The sequence below is a fragment of the Bombus pyrosoma genome, linkage group LG11 (assembly GCF_014825855.1).
Source record: "Bombus pyrosoma isolate SC7728 linkage group LG11, ASM1482585v1, whole genome shotgun sequence".
Classification (NCBI taxonomy): domain Eukaryota; kingdom Metazoa; phylum Arthropoda; class Insecta; order Hymenoptera; family Apidae; genus Bombus; species Bombus pyrosoma.
Window position 1 is genome coordinate 1,113,158 of NC_057780.1, and position 14,963 is coordinate 1,128,120.

Here is a 14,963-nt window from a genome sequence, read left to right on the forward strand (position 1 = left end):
TCGCGATAAGATTAATTTCGTCTGTGCATCAAGCTAAAAAATGTTGCACTATAGTCTCATCATTCATACTTCTCTTGAAAATATATTTTTCATTGTCAAAGGATATTTTAGGAGTGAGTAAATATTATTTATAATATTCAGAAATAACCGTGTTTCGTACAAAACTATACACTTAACAATAATTTGATAAATCCATCATAAATGTACAACGAGAGCAACTGTTGATATTCTTAAAATACTTTGTACAAGAATGTAATCACAATGAAAATAAGATCTTTAGTAAATATAATTCGAATGCTTCATTGTTTTAGTCTCTATTCACTTTTACGATATCCGTACGAATTCCATTCTGAAAAATAAAAAAAAATTGTATCAGTTTCTTGCTTTATTATATCGAAAATGTTTATTTCATCGCGATTTATTCAAGTGTTACTTTTCTGTAATCTTCTATCATATTTTAATTGACACACTTCTACTAAATCCATTTATATGACAGAAGGATATATTTCTGTCTTTTGTAAATTCTATAAAAATTTTATATTTTTAAATATAAAGCATATATTTTAAGAAGACTCGAATGCAACATCAATAACGTACGACTGGAAGGAATGAATTCTTTCAACTAGGTTAATTAAATCTTACCTTTGACCTTATCTTCGTGCTGAAGCAGTATAGGATACCAATCGGCACTGGTGTAATCGATTTCCGGCAGATTGCCCCCATAGTTCTTCGAAATGTGACTAGCTGGAATGTATGCATGAAGGGAGGACATCTTGTTGCCGTGGAAGAACATACGTTTCCTTAGCTTTTCCTTCACGAAGGGCTTGAACATCTGCCACACCATGTTGAATAGGAACGGTTGTTTTACGAAGTGTACCTACGATCGATTACAATCGTCGACGTTATTAATCAAAAGCGTTAAAACTATACGTAAAGTAATTTCACTTCTGGGTCCTATTCTATATCCTATCACATACATAACTAAATTACAGACGTTCGCGCGTTTATGGGAAGGTCTAAAAGTTAGTTCCATTAATCCGGATTTTGAAGATTTTCGTCATTTTTAAGATTCGAAAGTTTTTAGAATAGATTCGTTTAGGTGAAAGTAGATGACAGTGCATTGAATTTAAAGATCCCTTTCCCATAAGAAAACTGGTGCGGTTTATCACCTTTTCCACCTATAGTCTTCGTTCGAATTACCAAAATCCAGAATCGACGCGTAACAAAGCGCAACATTACGAGACAGTAGGAAATATTACAAAATCTTTAAATCAAAATTGTCTACGAACCTCTTTCAAACGCAGTGGCATAGCTTCTTGAATAAACGTCAAGAGTTTCATACAAAAAGATGGTGTCATGCCCATCACTTGCTTCATACTTAGGCCCTCGAAATCCATTATGACGACAGTTCCGTATATCTGTAAAAGAGGATCGTTTTCTTACACGAACATGAAAGCATGTTTGAAAAGCAAGTCGCGAACTACCAAAGGAGGAAATAAATTTCTCAGCTACGATTGCAGTCTATGATATTTTACATAACCATATAATCACGAGTATATTGAGCGTTATAAAACCAGCCTGTTTGTTGACAATTTCTATCGTACTTGCCTGAGTTAGCGGCTCCCATATGGCAAGCTGGTGAACCAAATACAACACTCGAAATACTTGATCGGCGCTGACAGCGGACGGGTCCCAAGACTTTCCGCAGTTAACAACAAGTATTCTTCGATTCTTGTGATCTCTTCCTTTGATGGCATTCACCACGTTGTGCTCGAGCATAGCGACCTTCTCGTCGCTTGGCATCAAATTAGACAACAGAGCTGCGTTTTTATCTTTAAACTCGGCGGTCCTCTTCATCAGCTCGAAGGCGCTCTTCGCGTAGAATTTGCATGGTCGCAGGAATATTAAAAGAAAAACTTCGTCCGTACGAAAATAGAGTGTCTTGTCGTCTGAAAGTGAAAATAAGAAATTTATTAATGGTTAATTTGATAAATAACGTTAAAACGTATGAAATGTATGACGAATAATATTATAGCTGTTAGGATTGAAGATTTAGTAACGAAGTATAATTCAAGGAAGTAGAAAAAGTATTTTAACTTCTTCTGCTCAATATAAGCATGTATATCAATTTTGTTAAGCACAATGTTCGTCATTATTATATAAGTGTAACTATCATTATATCACGGAAGGATTATATATATATATATATATACCTCGATTTGTAGACTTTGCAACGAAGGTTTTTTTTATTGAAATTTTTATCGAACGTTTATAAAACTTTTTCTGGATATAATATATCCATTTTATAGATACATGCCTCACTAATTTCAACGAACATGGATCATGTTGTCAGCGTTAACAATCGAATAATCTTTTCCTACACGTGTAACTATCGCTTGACCTTAATTTTCGAGATGTTCATAAAAAATCAATGAAATTTAATTTCCACTACACGTCATTTTACCATATATACAATGCCATGTATATACCATATACAGATGGCTGGATTTTTATATAATCAACTTCAACGAGTAAAAGACAAAAATTTTGAACATTAATAAAAAATTCGATCTTATCGCTGTCAATCACAAAATTAGTAAGATCAGAGCTGGAGCCGCACAAGTATTATGGTACCTTCCAACTACTACTACATGTAAATATTCCTGATCTATTTGCACTTTATACCGTAGTAAAGCAGATTTATTGCTGCTCATTTTTCTTTTTTCTTTTTGTTATAAAACTTTGGCAATACTTCCAATGATGTTTATATGATTTTTTTTTTTTAATCTTAATCTATAAAATGTACTGACAAAAACGTTTGGCTGGAAAAAATTTGGAGCACCCTGTATACTGTATAATGTATACCAAATACACTTTTGCGTACAAGTCAAAGATTAAAATCGCACGTGCTTATCATTATGCTACATGTGGCTGATATACATATATAGATACGCACGACTCTGATTGTTAATTGTACGTAACGAATAGACAGATAAGACATAGCGTTCATATGTCATATATCAGTTCATATATAAATGGATTCATTGAAAATGATTTCTTAATATTAATTATGATACTCTAGCGATCTAGTCCAATCCATGATCCATTCATTTTTCTTTTTTATTTATACAACATTAAAAGCGGTTGCTTATCTCATCGATAAATTCAGTTTAAGTTGGACTACGTAAAAGCGCGTCTCGCTACTCCAGAACGAAGCGTAATCGTAACGTAAACTATATCAAAGATCTTTCCAAATATCTCGGAAAAGCGGAAATCAAGCGGCCTTGCGATAACATGTATAGGAAAATGTGTGCAGAATATCGATCTTGATAATATATTTCAAGATCGTTAAAATCGGTGATACGTGTCCTTTTCTATACAATTACCCGAATTTTATAACCAATTATATGCGAAACACTTTGAAAATTAAGAATCTACATAAAAGTTACAAAATACAGAGCCAGCTCAGAGCCAGAGCATTCGTAGAGCTCGCAAAAATGTTTAAACGTTCGATTATTCCTTATATCAATATTCACCACTTTCAATGCTTTTGTTTGATATCTACAATTACATTCTTTTATCATCGTTGGAAGATACTGGCACGGGAATGTGAAGAGACGGTAAGATAAGCAGGAAATATGAAGAAGTTGTTGAGAAGCGAGGGGAAGCGATTGAAATAAAACAAGTAGGGTAAAGGAGGAAGGAGAAGAGGAGGGGAATGGAAAAGAGTTAAGCTAAGATAGCGGCGATCGTCACAAAAAGTGACTAAGCTCATGCTACGACTAGACAAGAAACGCCTAAAAACACGAAAGTGTTTTGATTATAAATAGCTAACTATTTTTAGTCACAGGTTCTTAAACTTTAAACATGATTATTAATCGCTATTGAGTATTACTATTACGGCTTACGTGTATGCTTATACAATGCAAACCGAATGTCGCTGCAAAGACAACCGCAAAAAGTAAAAACCTAACAATTTTGTGTATATTATTGTAAATTCGACCAGTCGCGGAGAGACGCGATCGCGAGGAAGCGCATCAACGGGAGTCGTAAATTCTCGTTATGATTACAATAATCCACGCCACGAACAGGACGATCCCCTTATTTCTGTTGGGATAATGGTAATGGTTGAGTTAGTATAACACTGCGGTTAACAGGTTACAGTATATATTTTATTTGCCCCGATAGTAATTCGAAAGAGGTCCGGAGACACTTCTGCCAAACGTCAGGATGGCCACCGTGGAGTTTTAGTCGGTTTGAGTCCGACACTATCCCGTCGCCTTCCAGAGGGTGGCGGGGTGTCGGCGAGGATTTCCCCACGTTAAAAAAAAAAGTATATATTTTATTTCCAACAACTGATTTCACTGATTATATAAATGTTCAAAGATATTTGCGGGTTGGGCTACGATGTCGAATCGTGATGTTTTTTACAATCAGGTCCAAAGTGTTCGACTCGTATAAATGTTAGCAACTTGTCGAGTTGACAACTAAGTTTTGACTCTTTTTTAGTTGGCACCGGACTTTTCACTGACTGTCCGCTCTCGTGTTATTACGGAGGAAAGATACTCGCTTTCTCCGTAATTTATAAGAACGCACAATAAACCTAAGGACTGTTCTAAGGATCATCCATAAACCGAAAATACCTGCAGGATTAGAGATTCCTCCAAGTTAATAAGAATATTAAAGGTCTGAATAACGTTACGTGAACCTTTGGCGGCCAGACAATGAGGAATGGCGTACGGATTATCTCACGGGGCGTAACAATTGTCGTATTTTTATCCGAATACGAGCATAGAGTGATTTGAATGAGTAACACTAAGGCACATAAATATTCAATCAGGACGCTTAAGTATGCCGTCTTGGCAGTTGCCTAAATATACAAAATAGAATAGTATCGAAGCGATATGGTTGCTACCGTGCGAAGCGTACTAAGTAAATAGAGAGAGAGAGAGAGATCTTGCAGCTAATTTTGAAAACGTGTCCGTTAACTGTACTTGATCTTCGTTCGCAATGTTTATTTACCATTGAAGAAGGCATATTACCATGGGCATATATTGACAATGTACTTGTAGCACGTTACAAAAAATGATTTAAGTTTGATTGACTTTCAATTATCTTTTATTAATTTACTCAAGTTACCTGAACTGACTCCTTCTTGCAACAACCACTTTAATTGAGAATATTTTTAAAAATCTATAAGAAAAGTGAAACAAAGTAGAAACTTGTTTTATGCACGGAATATTATAAAGAATATTATATTTTTATATTATTTAGACTTATAACTAAAATACTTGTATTAGAAACATATATATATTAAATTTTATTTAACAATTAAATCTTCTTAAAAAAAATGTATAAAAATCTGCAGTCGAATAATGAGAAAAATGATCAATTATTGACTAGATTTCGATAACTAGCAAAAGAATTTTAATCTTCCATTAGATCGATAGATACAAATCTTCAGAACGCTCTATTGAATTTTATGAAATTATTTGAACACGCACACAAGTTATTCAATAATATCCTCTAAATTCGTTCATTTCATTCAATTCAATGTAGAAACTATACTTCACTCGGGAAATAATTTTCATTTCATCAGTCACGACAGTAGTGGAAGATCGAACTGTCCTCGCGTGCTCACAGCGAAACCTCTTCCGTAAAAAATTACCTCGGTATTCCTTGTTAAGGAAATTGCAACAATCTGCGACTCATTCCTGAAGTCAGCAGCGGAACAGGACAAGCGATCAAAATGAAAAAAGAACTTTATTACGTATGCTGAATTACGTTTAAAAAATTATGCTAAAACTTGTCTAAAATTGTATAGAGAATGTTAAGCGTGATATATCGGTGTTTTCTTCGATAGATTTCTACCATTGTTTTTTTGTCAATAAATGAAAGAAGTCATTGCAATGCTATCATCCAATATATCAAACTCCAATTTGTACAGAAATTCTTGCTTCCACTCGAGCTCTAACAAAAACTATAATTACACTTTATCTCCAATAATCGAAGAAACTTTTGAACTGACCGAGATAATAGTGATAAATTCCTAGTCTACTGTGGATATTATTCGCAAATAAACTACGCGAAAATAAACTAGGCAAATTCCATTGCGAATCTATTAAGATTTAAATTGCATGATCAGCCCTACTTGTATGTTTCTCAGTGACGAGAATTTGAAACCTTCTCATAAAAATTGCGATCAATTCGTTCCGTGTTGTGTCGAATATTGCGTTATAAGGAGGGCTATCGCAATTTCTCCACCGTACTATGTCAAAGCAGTATTTTTAACGCAGTGTGTTGTAGGACGATCGAGTGTATTTCCTTATATTTCCGAGTGTATTCCCTAAATGATACAGTAAAATGTACCAATTTTAAAGCTACGATCACATTGACCTCAAAATACGATTATATTATTTTTTCTTTTTGGATTTACAAATTTGTTTCGCAATAACCAGTATATTCTAGTTTACGCAACTGGCAACGTTTCAACGTTTAGAGTGACTGGCAAAAGTTTCTAACCAGAGTGTAATTCTATTTCAGTAATATTCGCAACTGTTTAAAGATAAGAAGAAACTTGTTCTATGCCGCATTCTCGCTTTCCATATTTAGCCGATATTAATATGTCGAATTGGATCGATCTAATTTGCGAAGAAGAAGTATAAAACAAAGAGTACCAATGTTTTTTCGTCGGCACTATTTGTGGCATTAATAACACGGTTCTATGCCGGTACAACGAGAATCTTATCTTAGATATACAAGTCTCTTTACCTCTCAGCGTCAATGGTCAAGGTACACAACATTATCGATGCAGGTTTAACCAATTGTATCACCAACGATCTTTGGTTATTTTCATTCGGGTACCTGCGGTACTCACTGTATTTATCAACGTTCAAGAATTGTAAAACACAAACAACGTTTAAACGAAAATTCGAACGCTACTGTACAGCCACACCGATAAGCTCTTATCGAAGAGGCGATGATGACCGTCAGTGAACGTTCTGATGCACTCGGAGCTGACTAGAATAACGTCAATCCTTTGAATATGTTAAAATATCCCTTATACTTTCCTTAATTCTATACACTTTCAAAGATTTTTCAATATTTTTTCCCCCTTTTCGATATCTATTGGAATTAACTGGAATTGATTAAAATTTTGCGAATAAATTATTAAAAATCGACAGTTTTCTTCTTTCGATTGTTGAAGATAAGGCGTCCTCACGAATCGATTCACACCGTCTATTAAATATTGATTTTCATTTAAATTTAAAATGTTGCAAACATCGCGTTTTCACATATTACAGCAACGAACGTACAAATAAACAATGTTAATCGTTATATAAAACGTGCTATATCTATTACATTTATACGAATTACATTGCACGACAGAGAGAAATTACATTGCAAATATTATTAAAACAATTGGAAATAAAAGTCGAATCTAAAAACGAAGTGACTATCGTGTATGACATATTTTTGAAGTTTGTTATAAACTGTCTGTTTGTTATGCGCATTATCGCCAGTTGGTTGTTTTCTTAAATATAAGATAATTTCTCAACATAGTATGAATGACAATCGAAAGAAAAACAAATCCAGTATGTAGTATGTAATGTTTTCGACTGATTTCGTTTATTAAAGAATCTGAAGTGAGATAGTCGATCGAGCTTGTTTAAACTGTCAAATATCTTTGTTCGGCAACGGCTACGTAACCCGACGTCAAAATCTAATGGTACACCTGTTTACGAGCGTTGGTGGCCGCGAAGATTAAGGTCGCTTTCATCGATTTATCGTATCGACTAGTAGAAGCTTCACATCGAGGTAAATAATCTTCGACTTTTCGCATAAAAGAAAACTATCGCATCGTGCGTCTAACATTCTTCCCTTAAGAGACGAAAGTTTCAAGGCGAAGATAAAATTTCAGATCACGGACATCCCACATTTCCCCATTAGATCGCTGCCAATTTTTGATTAATATCAAAAACTAACAGATTTCGCTAAAACCCTAGCCAACCGTCGAATATTGAAAACAAAAGTATTCTGTAAACTCTTACAGAATCCATCATCGCGTAAGGGAAAATGGCGATAGAATCGCCTAAAGGCAAAGCTGCGAATAGCAGAAAGCTTGAAATTCGAAAGCGAATCCCTCTCGTAAGCCCGATCATAAAAATCACGCTGTTTCGCGTTACAGAAAAATAACGAGAGAATTACATGAGAAAATATTTCGGAATTAAACATGTGATAAAGCCAAAAGCAAAGAGGATCACCAAAAAGAACATTGAAAGAAATTTGCTGGAAATTCACCCTCGATATACTTCTTTAAGGCTGCGAGCCCCTCTTTCTTGTTATTCTCGGTCTCCCGAAGCTCCTTCTCAGCGATAGCCAGGGCTTCCGGTCCTGGTGTCGTTGTATCCAATTCAAACGACATGCTTCGGCTGAATATTCACAACAGTGTATCAAACGTCTAACAACCGACAAAACGATCCTCACTGCAGGACAACCACGATATATCTGTGACCTGACATATCTTGTACAAGAAGAAGTCCACCATCTCAATCCAATCTTTGACCGCTCAAAGTCCAATCGGCACGCAGTGACGACGGTCCGATTTTATGACTCTTCCGCCAGTTGATTTCGTGTCGCTTAATATACACTGTACACTGAAACCGAGACACATTGGACGCGTGTCACTTGATAAAACTGTCACCCGGAACACAGTGATCGCGTACACTGGCGAGTCATCGATTGATAAGCAGCGGTCGAACGGAGGAACCGATCGTCTATTATATTTATATCGGAGCAATACAAAGTAATTAGAATCGCTATATTGAACAGTGACTGTTACGTCCGGTGACTCTCTACGGTCGAGGCGTCCACCAGCCGTGCACATATAATTAATCGGGTGGCAATAATCCCAAGGAACCCTCATAAAACGAGGCCTTTTGATTTGCCGTTGAATCCATCAATTGGCATAAGACATCTTCGAGTCAAGAGGTTCCTTCTGGTTATTGTACAATCAGATAAAATAAAAATCAGATGAAAATAGGGGAAATCGGTTTATATATATAACATAGGTATGGGTTCTCTCATGTTTCCCGGGATTCCACCCGCAAGCGACCAGTGGTGGGCCGATCACCACCGAACAAGTGTTTTCCTTTGCGATAACATTGTCACCGGACTTCGCTTGATCTACGACTACAGATCAGTTGACATTTCTTTACCGGGTTTCCACCCGTCAATCATCCATCTACTTCTCTTTACCTTACGCAACAGCGTAAATATCTTCCGTACATAGTTGTTGAAAATATATATTATAACCTGTTAACCGCAGTGTTATACTCACTCCTATTCACTCCTATTATCCTAACAGAAATAAGGTGATCGATCTGTTCGTGGCGTCGATTATTCGAATCGTAACGGGAATTTACGACTTTCGTTGACGCGCTTCCTCGCGATCGCGTCTCTCAGTGACCATTGTTGTCTGCAATTGAGTTGAACTATATAATCTTATCTGCGAAATGAAGAAAAAAGGAAATTTTCTAAATTTCGTACTAATCAGAATTGGGTTTTTTCAGCCTTTTTTACTTAAATCTGACTTCATCGTTACGTGGGATACGCGAGAATGAATTTAGAATTGGAATGGAGTCGGAAGCCGAGGGAATGAGATTTCGGAATTTCCTTCGCGTGAAATTGGTTACATTGGAAAATGAACGAAAGTTCCATATAAATATAGACATTTCGAGCCTCTTCCACTCTATCGAGAAAAAAAGGATTTACTGAAGAAGCTAATTTTGAAACTTGCGTCGCTCGAAACTAGTTGCATCGCGAAGAAGAATCGAATGATGAAAAGCGGATAGAAAAATTGATCTTCTTCACTTTATAATTGAATATGTAGTTGATTACATTAAAATAAGGAAATTACGTAATGAGTTGACTTCTTGAACCAGCGAGTTTCACAATCGCACGAAGATGTAAGAATAATCGAAGGTGACCGAAAGCTGAATTTCTTCAGACGTAAGAGGACTTAACTCATACTAAACCAAAGCATATTAAAAAAGTTATAAGATTTATACTTTTAAATTCTAGGTATTTGAAATTCATCATGCGCATTTATGAAGATTTGTGCATAGTAAGTCTGATTTTAATAAAATCATATCAACATTAATCGTTATCACATATCGTTCTTGATTCACGAATTTTTGATTTTCTTAAAAAGCAACTGTCGGAAAAATATTCTCTAAAATTCGCCTTTTAATAAAGAAACTACGATTGTAATAAAAGTGTAGTAGAAAGTTTTAACACAATTAACGCAATATATATCGATACGCGCGTCCTTCGATTTATCCAACGAACGAATGCATATTCTTGGTAAAACGTCAATTTCTTTTTCTTCCAATAAACAATAAGTTATAATACTTACTACACGTATAATTATAATCGCTAATATAATAGTATTCTTATAATATTTTCATAATTTACTTCTTAACAAAGTAGATACAATAGTAATGAAATGAACGATAATTTCACGTTCAAAAATACGCAGAAAATTTGTCTTATAGAGCAATTTCAACATAATATACTTTAGCAATATGTTACAGTCATTTATGGCAGTTTTCCATGAATTGTGTATATCCGAGCAGTGAAATAGGTCACGACTAAAGTCCGGTACTTTATGTATTCCTTCGATTCAAAATAACGAATTAACTGTGTTAATTTATGTATTCCTTCGATTCAAAATAACGAATTAACTGTGTTACAATCTTCATAACATGTTACAACAACTAATAGACTTCGATGTTGCAATTACAACTTGGAAATAGCACGTTGTATATATTTTCAAGTGTTTTTTTATGTCGTTGTTAAGGTAATGTATCGCTTTATTCCTTGTAATTATTATAATCAGATTACGTCGATTGATTGATATCTTTCCTTTGCATTAATTGTGGCATTAGTTAGTCGTTTAATAATGGAAGAAGATATCGAATGGACGGAAAACGTACATTATAATCGAATGTACGTAATATACAGAAACATATATCCTAAACATCATAGATCGTAATTATTTAGTTGTATTAACAACGACATGAATTTACACGAGGTTCGTTGTTCAAAAAATAATTTCTTTATTTAATGGTCGTCTACCTTTTTACATTTACATTTACATTTACCAGGACTAAACGAAATCAGCCTGTCCTCGTTACTTATCTTGATTAATTAAAAGATTTCCCAATTTTTTTTTTCTGATTTCGAAATCGACGCTTCAATTCCTTTACTTCTAGCTTAGAAATAGAATAATCATAGGAATCATAATTATTAGGAATTATGACATTACATTATTCAGATTACGCAAGCATATCATCCATTATAAATTCTATTTGGAACTAACAGGCTCGTAGAAATTTTACATATTTCATCCTTTTTCCGTGTTTGTATATACTAACTAACCAATAACAACACATGAATAAAAAGATGCTTCTCGTAAATAGAGTTATATTGTAAAAAATGGTATTTCTATATCTTTCCCATAATATAAGGTTTTTTAAAAATACCTTTCTTGTATTTTAAAACACCAGATTGACGTGGAGCGATTTTTAAATTTTTATTTCGAGTACAAATTATAAATTACGTTCCTCGTTCCTGCAAAATTAAATGGATGATCAAAGGGTTAAAGGCTATATTAAACTTACCGCATTCACATTTACATATATACATATCTGCATTGCGCAGCACATGACCAAATACGTGCAAAGAAACTTTTCTCTTCATAGTGTTTGGTAATGCAATCAAATCGATTGTTTACTTTAAAGCAAGCTGAGTATCACATTTTTATACCATTATTCAGAATTCCAGAATCAATTTTGTTTTTTAAATTCATGTCCTTACCTACAAATGGAAAAAAGATAATTACATTATTACAATATCAATTTTATTAGAAAAGTCGTAAGATCAAGCTTTTTATCAACTAGTGAATTAATTTACATTTACCGATAAAATATCAAAGAAATCGATTGCTCCGTATGAAGGTAAAATTCGCTCACGAGACGATTTGTTTCCGAGGAAAATAAATTTGTGAATTTATTGTTAAAAATGAAGTCTTAGGTGGACAAATTTTATTCTACATTATCTTCACAGATAGAGTAACCTTCCGTCGATTATCTAATGCTGTCCAAGTCGGAATTAGCCATGCACAAGTATACTTGATAAATCTCCGAACTCGATTTTCTCGAAAATTAAGCCATTGTGTACCACAATGTCGATATCATATCGACGACGGCGAATGCTGTATTTAAATCTGCACCATGCTCATAGATGCCGCTGTATGCACACACGGTGAATTCTCTATGTACGTCTCAAACGGGTAACGTTGTTAAGTTCCATAAAGTCGTGTGTATGCGTCAAAACGAGAAAGACGAGAACAACGAAAGAGAAAGAGGCGAAATCGTTCTTGCTACGACTCTACGATCATTGTTTTTTCCGCGTGTCGCCGTGTTCGCGACATTTATCTACATTTGCGTTGTTCGTTATTTCTTTTGGCGTCCAAATCGACCAAAAGGAGGTTGTCGTAGGGCGCTGTGGCCCAAATTTTATTAACTAACGACACCATGTCGGAGGATCAAGTCAAATCTCCGATCGACGGTATTCTTCCGTTTTTACAAAGCGTAAGTAACGAAAATTTTCATTTCATTTTTGCTACGTAAGTTTCGTTTTATTCGTCCACGACTGATGCCCCTTAATTTATTTTGTTCTCTGGACGTGTTCAAGTTTTTGAAAGGACGTTCCTTATTTCCCTTTCGTTCTCGATCACTTTCATTTTCAGTACCGCCGGCAAAAAAGCATCGATGTAAAAATACTGACACAAATGTTAATCATTTCAGTCGGTGATTTGATTATTATACCTGCATTTTTCAAGAATTTATTTCGTTATTCGGTCACGTTTGTATGGCTTAACTTGGGTTTGCTCGCAATAGCAGTTATGAAATACAGAATAAATATTAACTATTGACCGATATTTTCGCCGAGAATTTATTTTTGGTGCATGCATCATAGTTTGCTTATTCGATGCACGGCTTACAAGCCGTTTTTTCCGTCTCATTTCTAGATGCGGATAAATTATAGGCCCAGTTTTATATGTCAATCATCAAAGTGACATGTTCCCGCGTTCATTCGTTAAACGTGATTTGGCAGTATGTATATTACACACGAACAGCAGACTCACGTTATTTAATATATATGTACAATGCGACAATATATAAATGTGTAATTATAGATATGTATGTTAAATTGTAACTGTGTAGAAAGTGTTTTTGTCTTATTCTCTTAACAACTTGCTGGTATTTTGTATACCTGATTGTTATTAGATATTTTTGTTTCATTGTGTGACATATACCATTGTAAAGAGCATATAAACAAGCAATTTACGTATTTGAATTAAATTATAATTCATTGAAGAATTGAATTAAACAGATTGAATGGCGAGATCCATGGCTTGCATTATTGTTAACTTTTCATATTGCTGTCACAATGACTGCATTAATGACAAGAAACCATGCCAATTTTCAAATTATGTTATTCCTTGCTCTGCGTAAGTATATTTCGTACTAAAAATAATTTGTTTACTGTATATAGTTATTGCAATGAAGTGTTCATGTTGCAGTACTTTTGGTATATTTCTCTGAAAGCATCAATGAAGTTGCCGCATCTAACTGGATGTAAGAATCTTTAAGTTACTAAGAATTATCATATTATTTTGATAAGTATTTGAGATAATATATTTATTTGATCTTAATAGGTTGTTCTCAAGGCAGCAATATTTTGATTCCAATGGGCTCTTTATATCTGTAGTGTTCTCTGTGCCTATCTTGATGAATTGCATGATTATGATTGTAAGTAGATAAAAATGCCTATAACGTTTAAAACAAACCTATATATATGTATATATTTTTTTAACAGTATGTATTGTTTCCTCGATTCTCATCTTTAGGCAAGCTGGCTTTATCAATCTAGTCAATTAATGACCAGTTTGAAGAGAGCACAATTGAGGCAACAAGCAAGGAACCGAGAAATAGAAGATGAATCTGTGAACGCAAATGGGACTGTTGTAAGAGAAAAGCAAGAATAACATTCTAGTCCGATAATAAGAATGGAATACACGAAATATAAAAATGTAAATTACATACTGTTAAACAAGCATTGGCTTGTTTTTACCTCAAATAGAGTAGTATATAACAGCATTGTAAAATTTGGCGAATATTCAACATAGCATTTTTTTAAAACATTACTGCCGACATAATCATTACTGTCATTCATATTGAAATTGACTAGCTCCACTGTCGGTTGATTGTCTTTCCAATATTATGTCGTGTATATATAATGATTAGGAAGTGAATTCAGAAGCTTGGAAACAATTTATTTATTCAAAATCAACGATATGCTAAATTGCGGCATGGCACGCAATTTGAAAATTACAAGATATTATATAATTCTCGAGAGAATACTGTTATCTTATATTAAGGTACATTCCAACGGTTCTCTACTTTTATTTTAGCATTGAAATGTTCATTATGGATCAGTGTTCTTAAAACATTACCGGTGTACTTACTATTGTAACACATATTGCTTATTGCGCAAACTGATTAGAAAAAAGGCATAATTACATAATAATGGCTCTAGATATATGTGTAAGTGTGTATGTACGTGTGAATGAGTATAATTTTCTCAGAACCGAAATTTTGAAAGATGTAACGAATATAGTATATCTACAGTTAAAAATTTCTTTTGTTGTACATTTGTGTAAATGAAAAATTTCTTGCCGTTGCAATATTGAACGCGTGATTAAATTTAAGTAATAAAATATTTCTTCTTAATATTGTGTATTTTTTTTTCATTATCTGCTTTCGAACTTAATTCTGATTACCCAAATATTATCGTAGGAGCATTAATTTAACACGTAGTAAATTTTTAAATCA

General features: G+C 34.1%; 2 protein-coding genes and 1 long non-coding RNA gene across 4 annotated transcripts; 2 read left to right on the forward strand and 1 right to left on the reverse strand.

Annotated features, from left to right (window-relative positions):
- Positions 1-105: 105 nt before the first annotated feature.
- LOC122572720 (clavesin-2) lies at positions 106-8,596 on the reverse strand. The gene is made up of 5 exons (XM_043738077.1): positions 8,302-8,596; positions 1,609-1,949; positions 1,290-1,418; positions 643-877; positions 106-349 (listed from the first exon to the last, which is right to left on the reverse strand). Exons 1-5 carry the CDS (start codon positions 8,423-8,425, stop codon positions 315-317), a joined length of 864 nt encoding a protein of 287 aa, XP_043594012.1. The 5' UTR covers positions 8,426-8,596; the 3' UTR covers positions 106-314.
- A 76-nt stretch (positions 8,597-8,672) lies between these two features.
- On the forward strand, positions 8,673-12,116 carry LOC122572722. Its single transcript, XR_006318539.1, has 3 exons — positions 8,673-8,806; positions 9,573-10,011; positions 10,084-12,116. It is a non-coding gene; the product is annotated as an uncharacterized LOC122572722 (long non-coding RNA).
- Positions 12,117-12,346: 230 nt separating this feature from the next.
- Positions 12,347-14,861, forward strand: LOC122572721 (transmembrane protein 18). Of its 2 annotated transcripts, XM_043738079.1 has the most exons (6): positions 12,642-12,656; positions 13,097-13,181; positions 13,462-13,579; positions 13,652-13,706; positions 13,787-13,880; positions 13,979-14,861. In XM_043738079.1, exons 2-6 carry the CDS (start codon positions 13,146-13,148, stop codon positions 14,114-14,116), a joined length of 441 nt encoding a protein of 146 aa, XP_043594014.1. In that variant the 5' UTR covers positions 12,642-12,656; positions 13,097-13,145; the 3' UTR covers positions 14,117-14,861. The 2 variants fall into 2 exon arrangements, with proteins under 2 accessions (XP_043594013.1, XP_043594014.1); XM_043738078.1 differs by lacking the exon at positions 13,097-13,181 and having other exon boundaries at positions 12,347-12,656.
- The last annotated feature ends 102 nt before the right edge of the window (positions 14,862-14,963 follow it).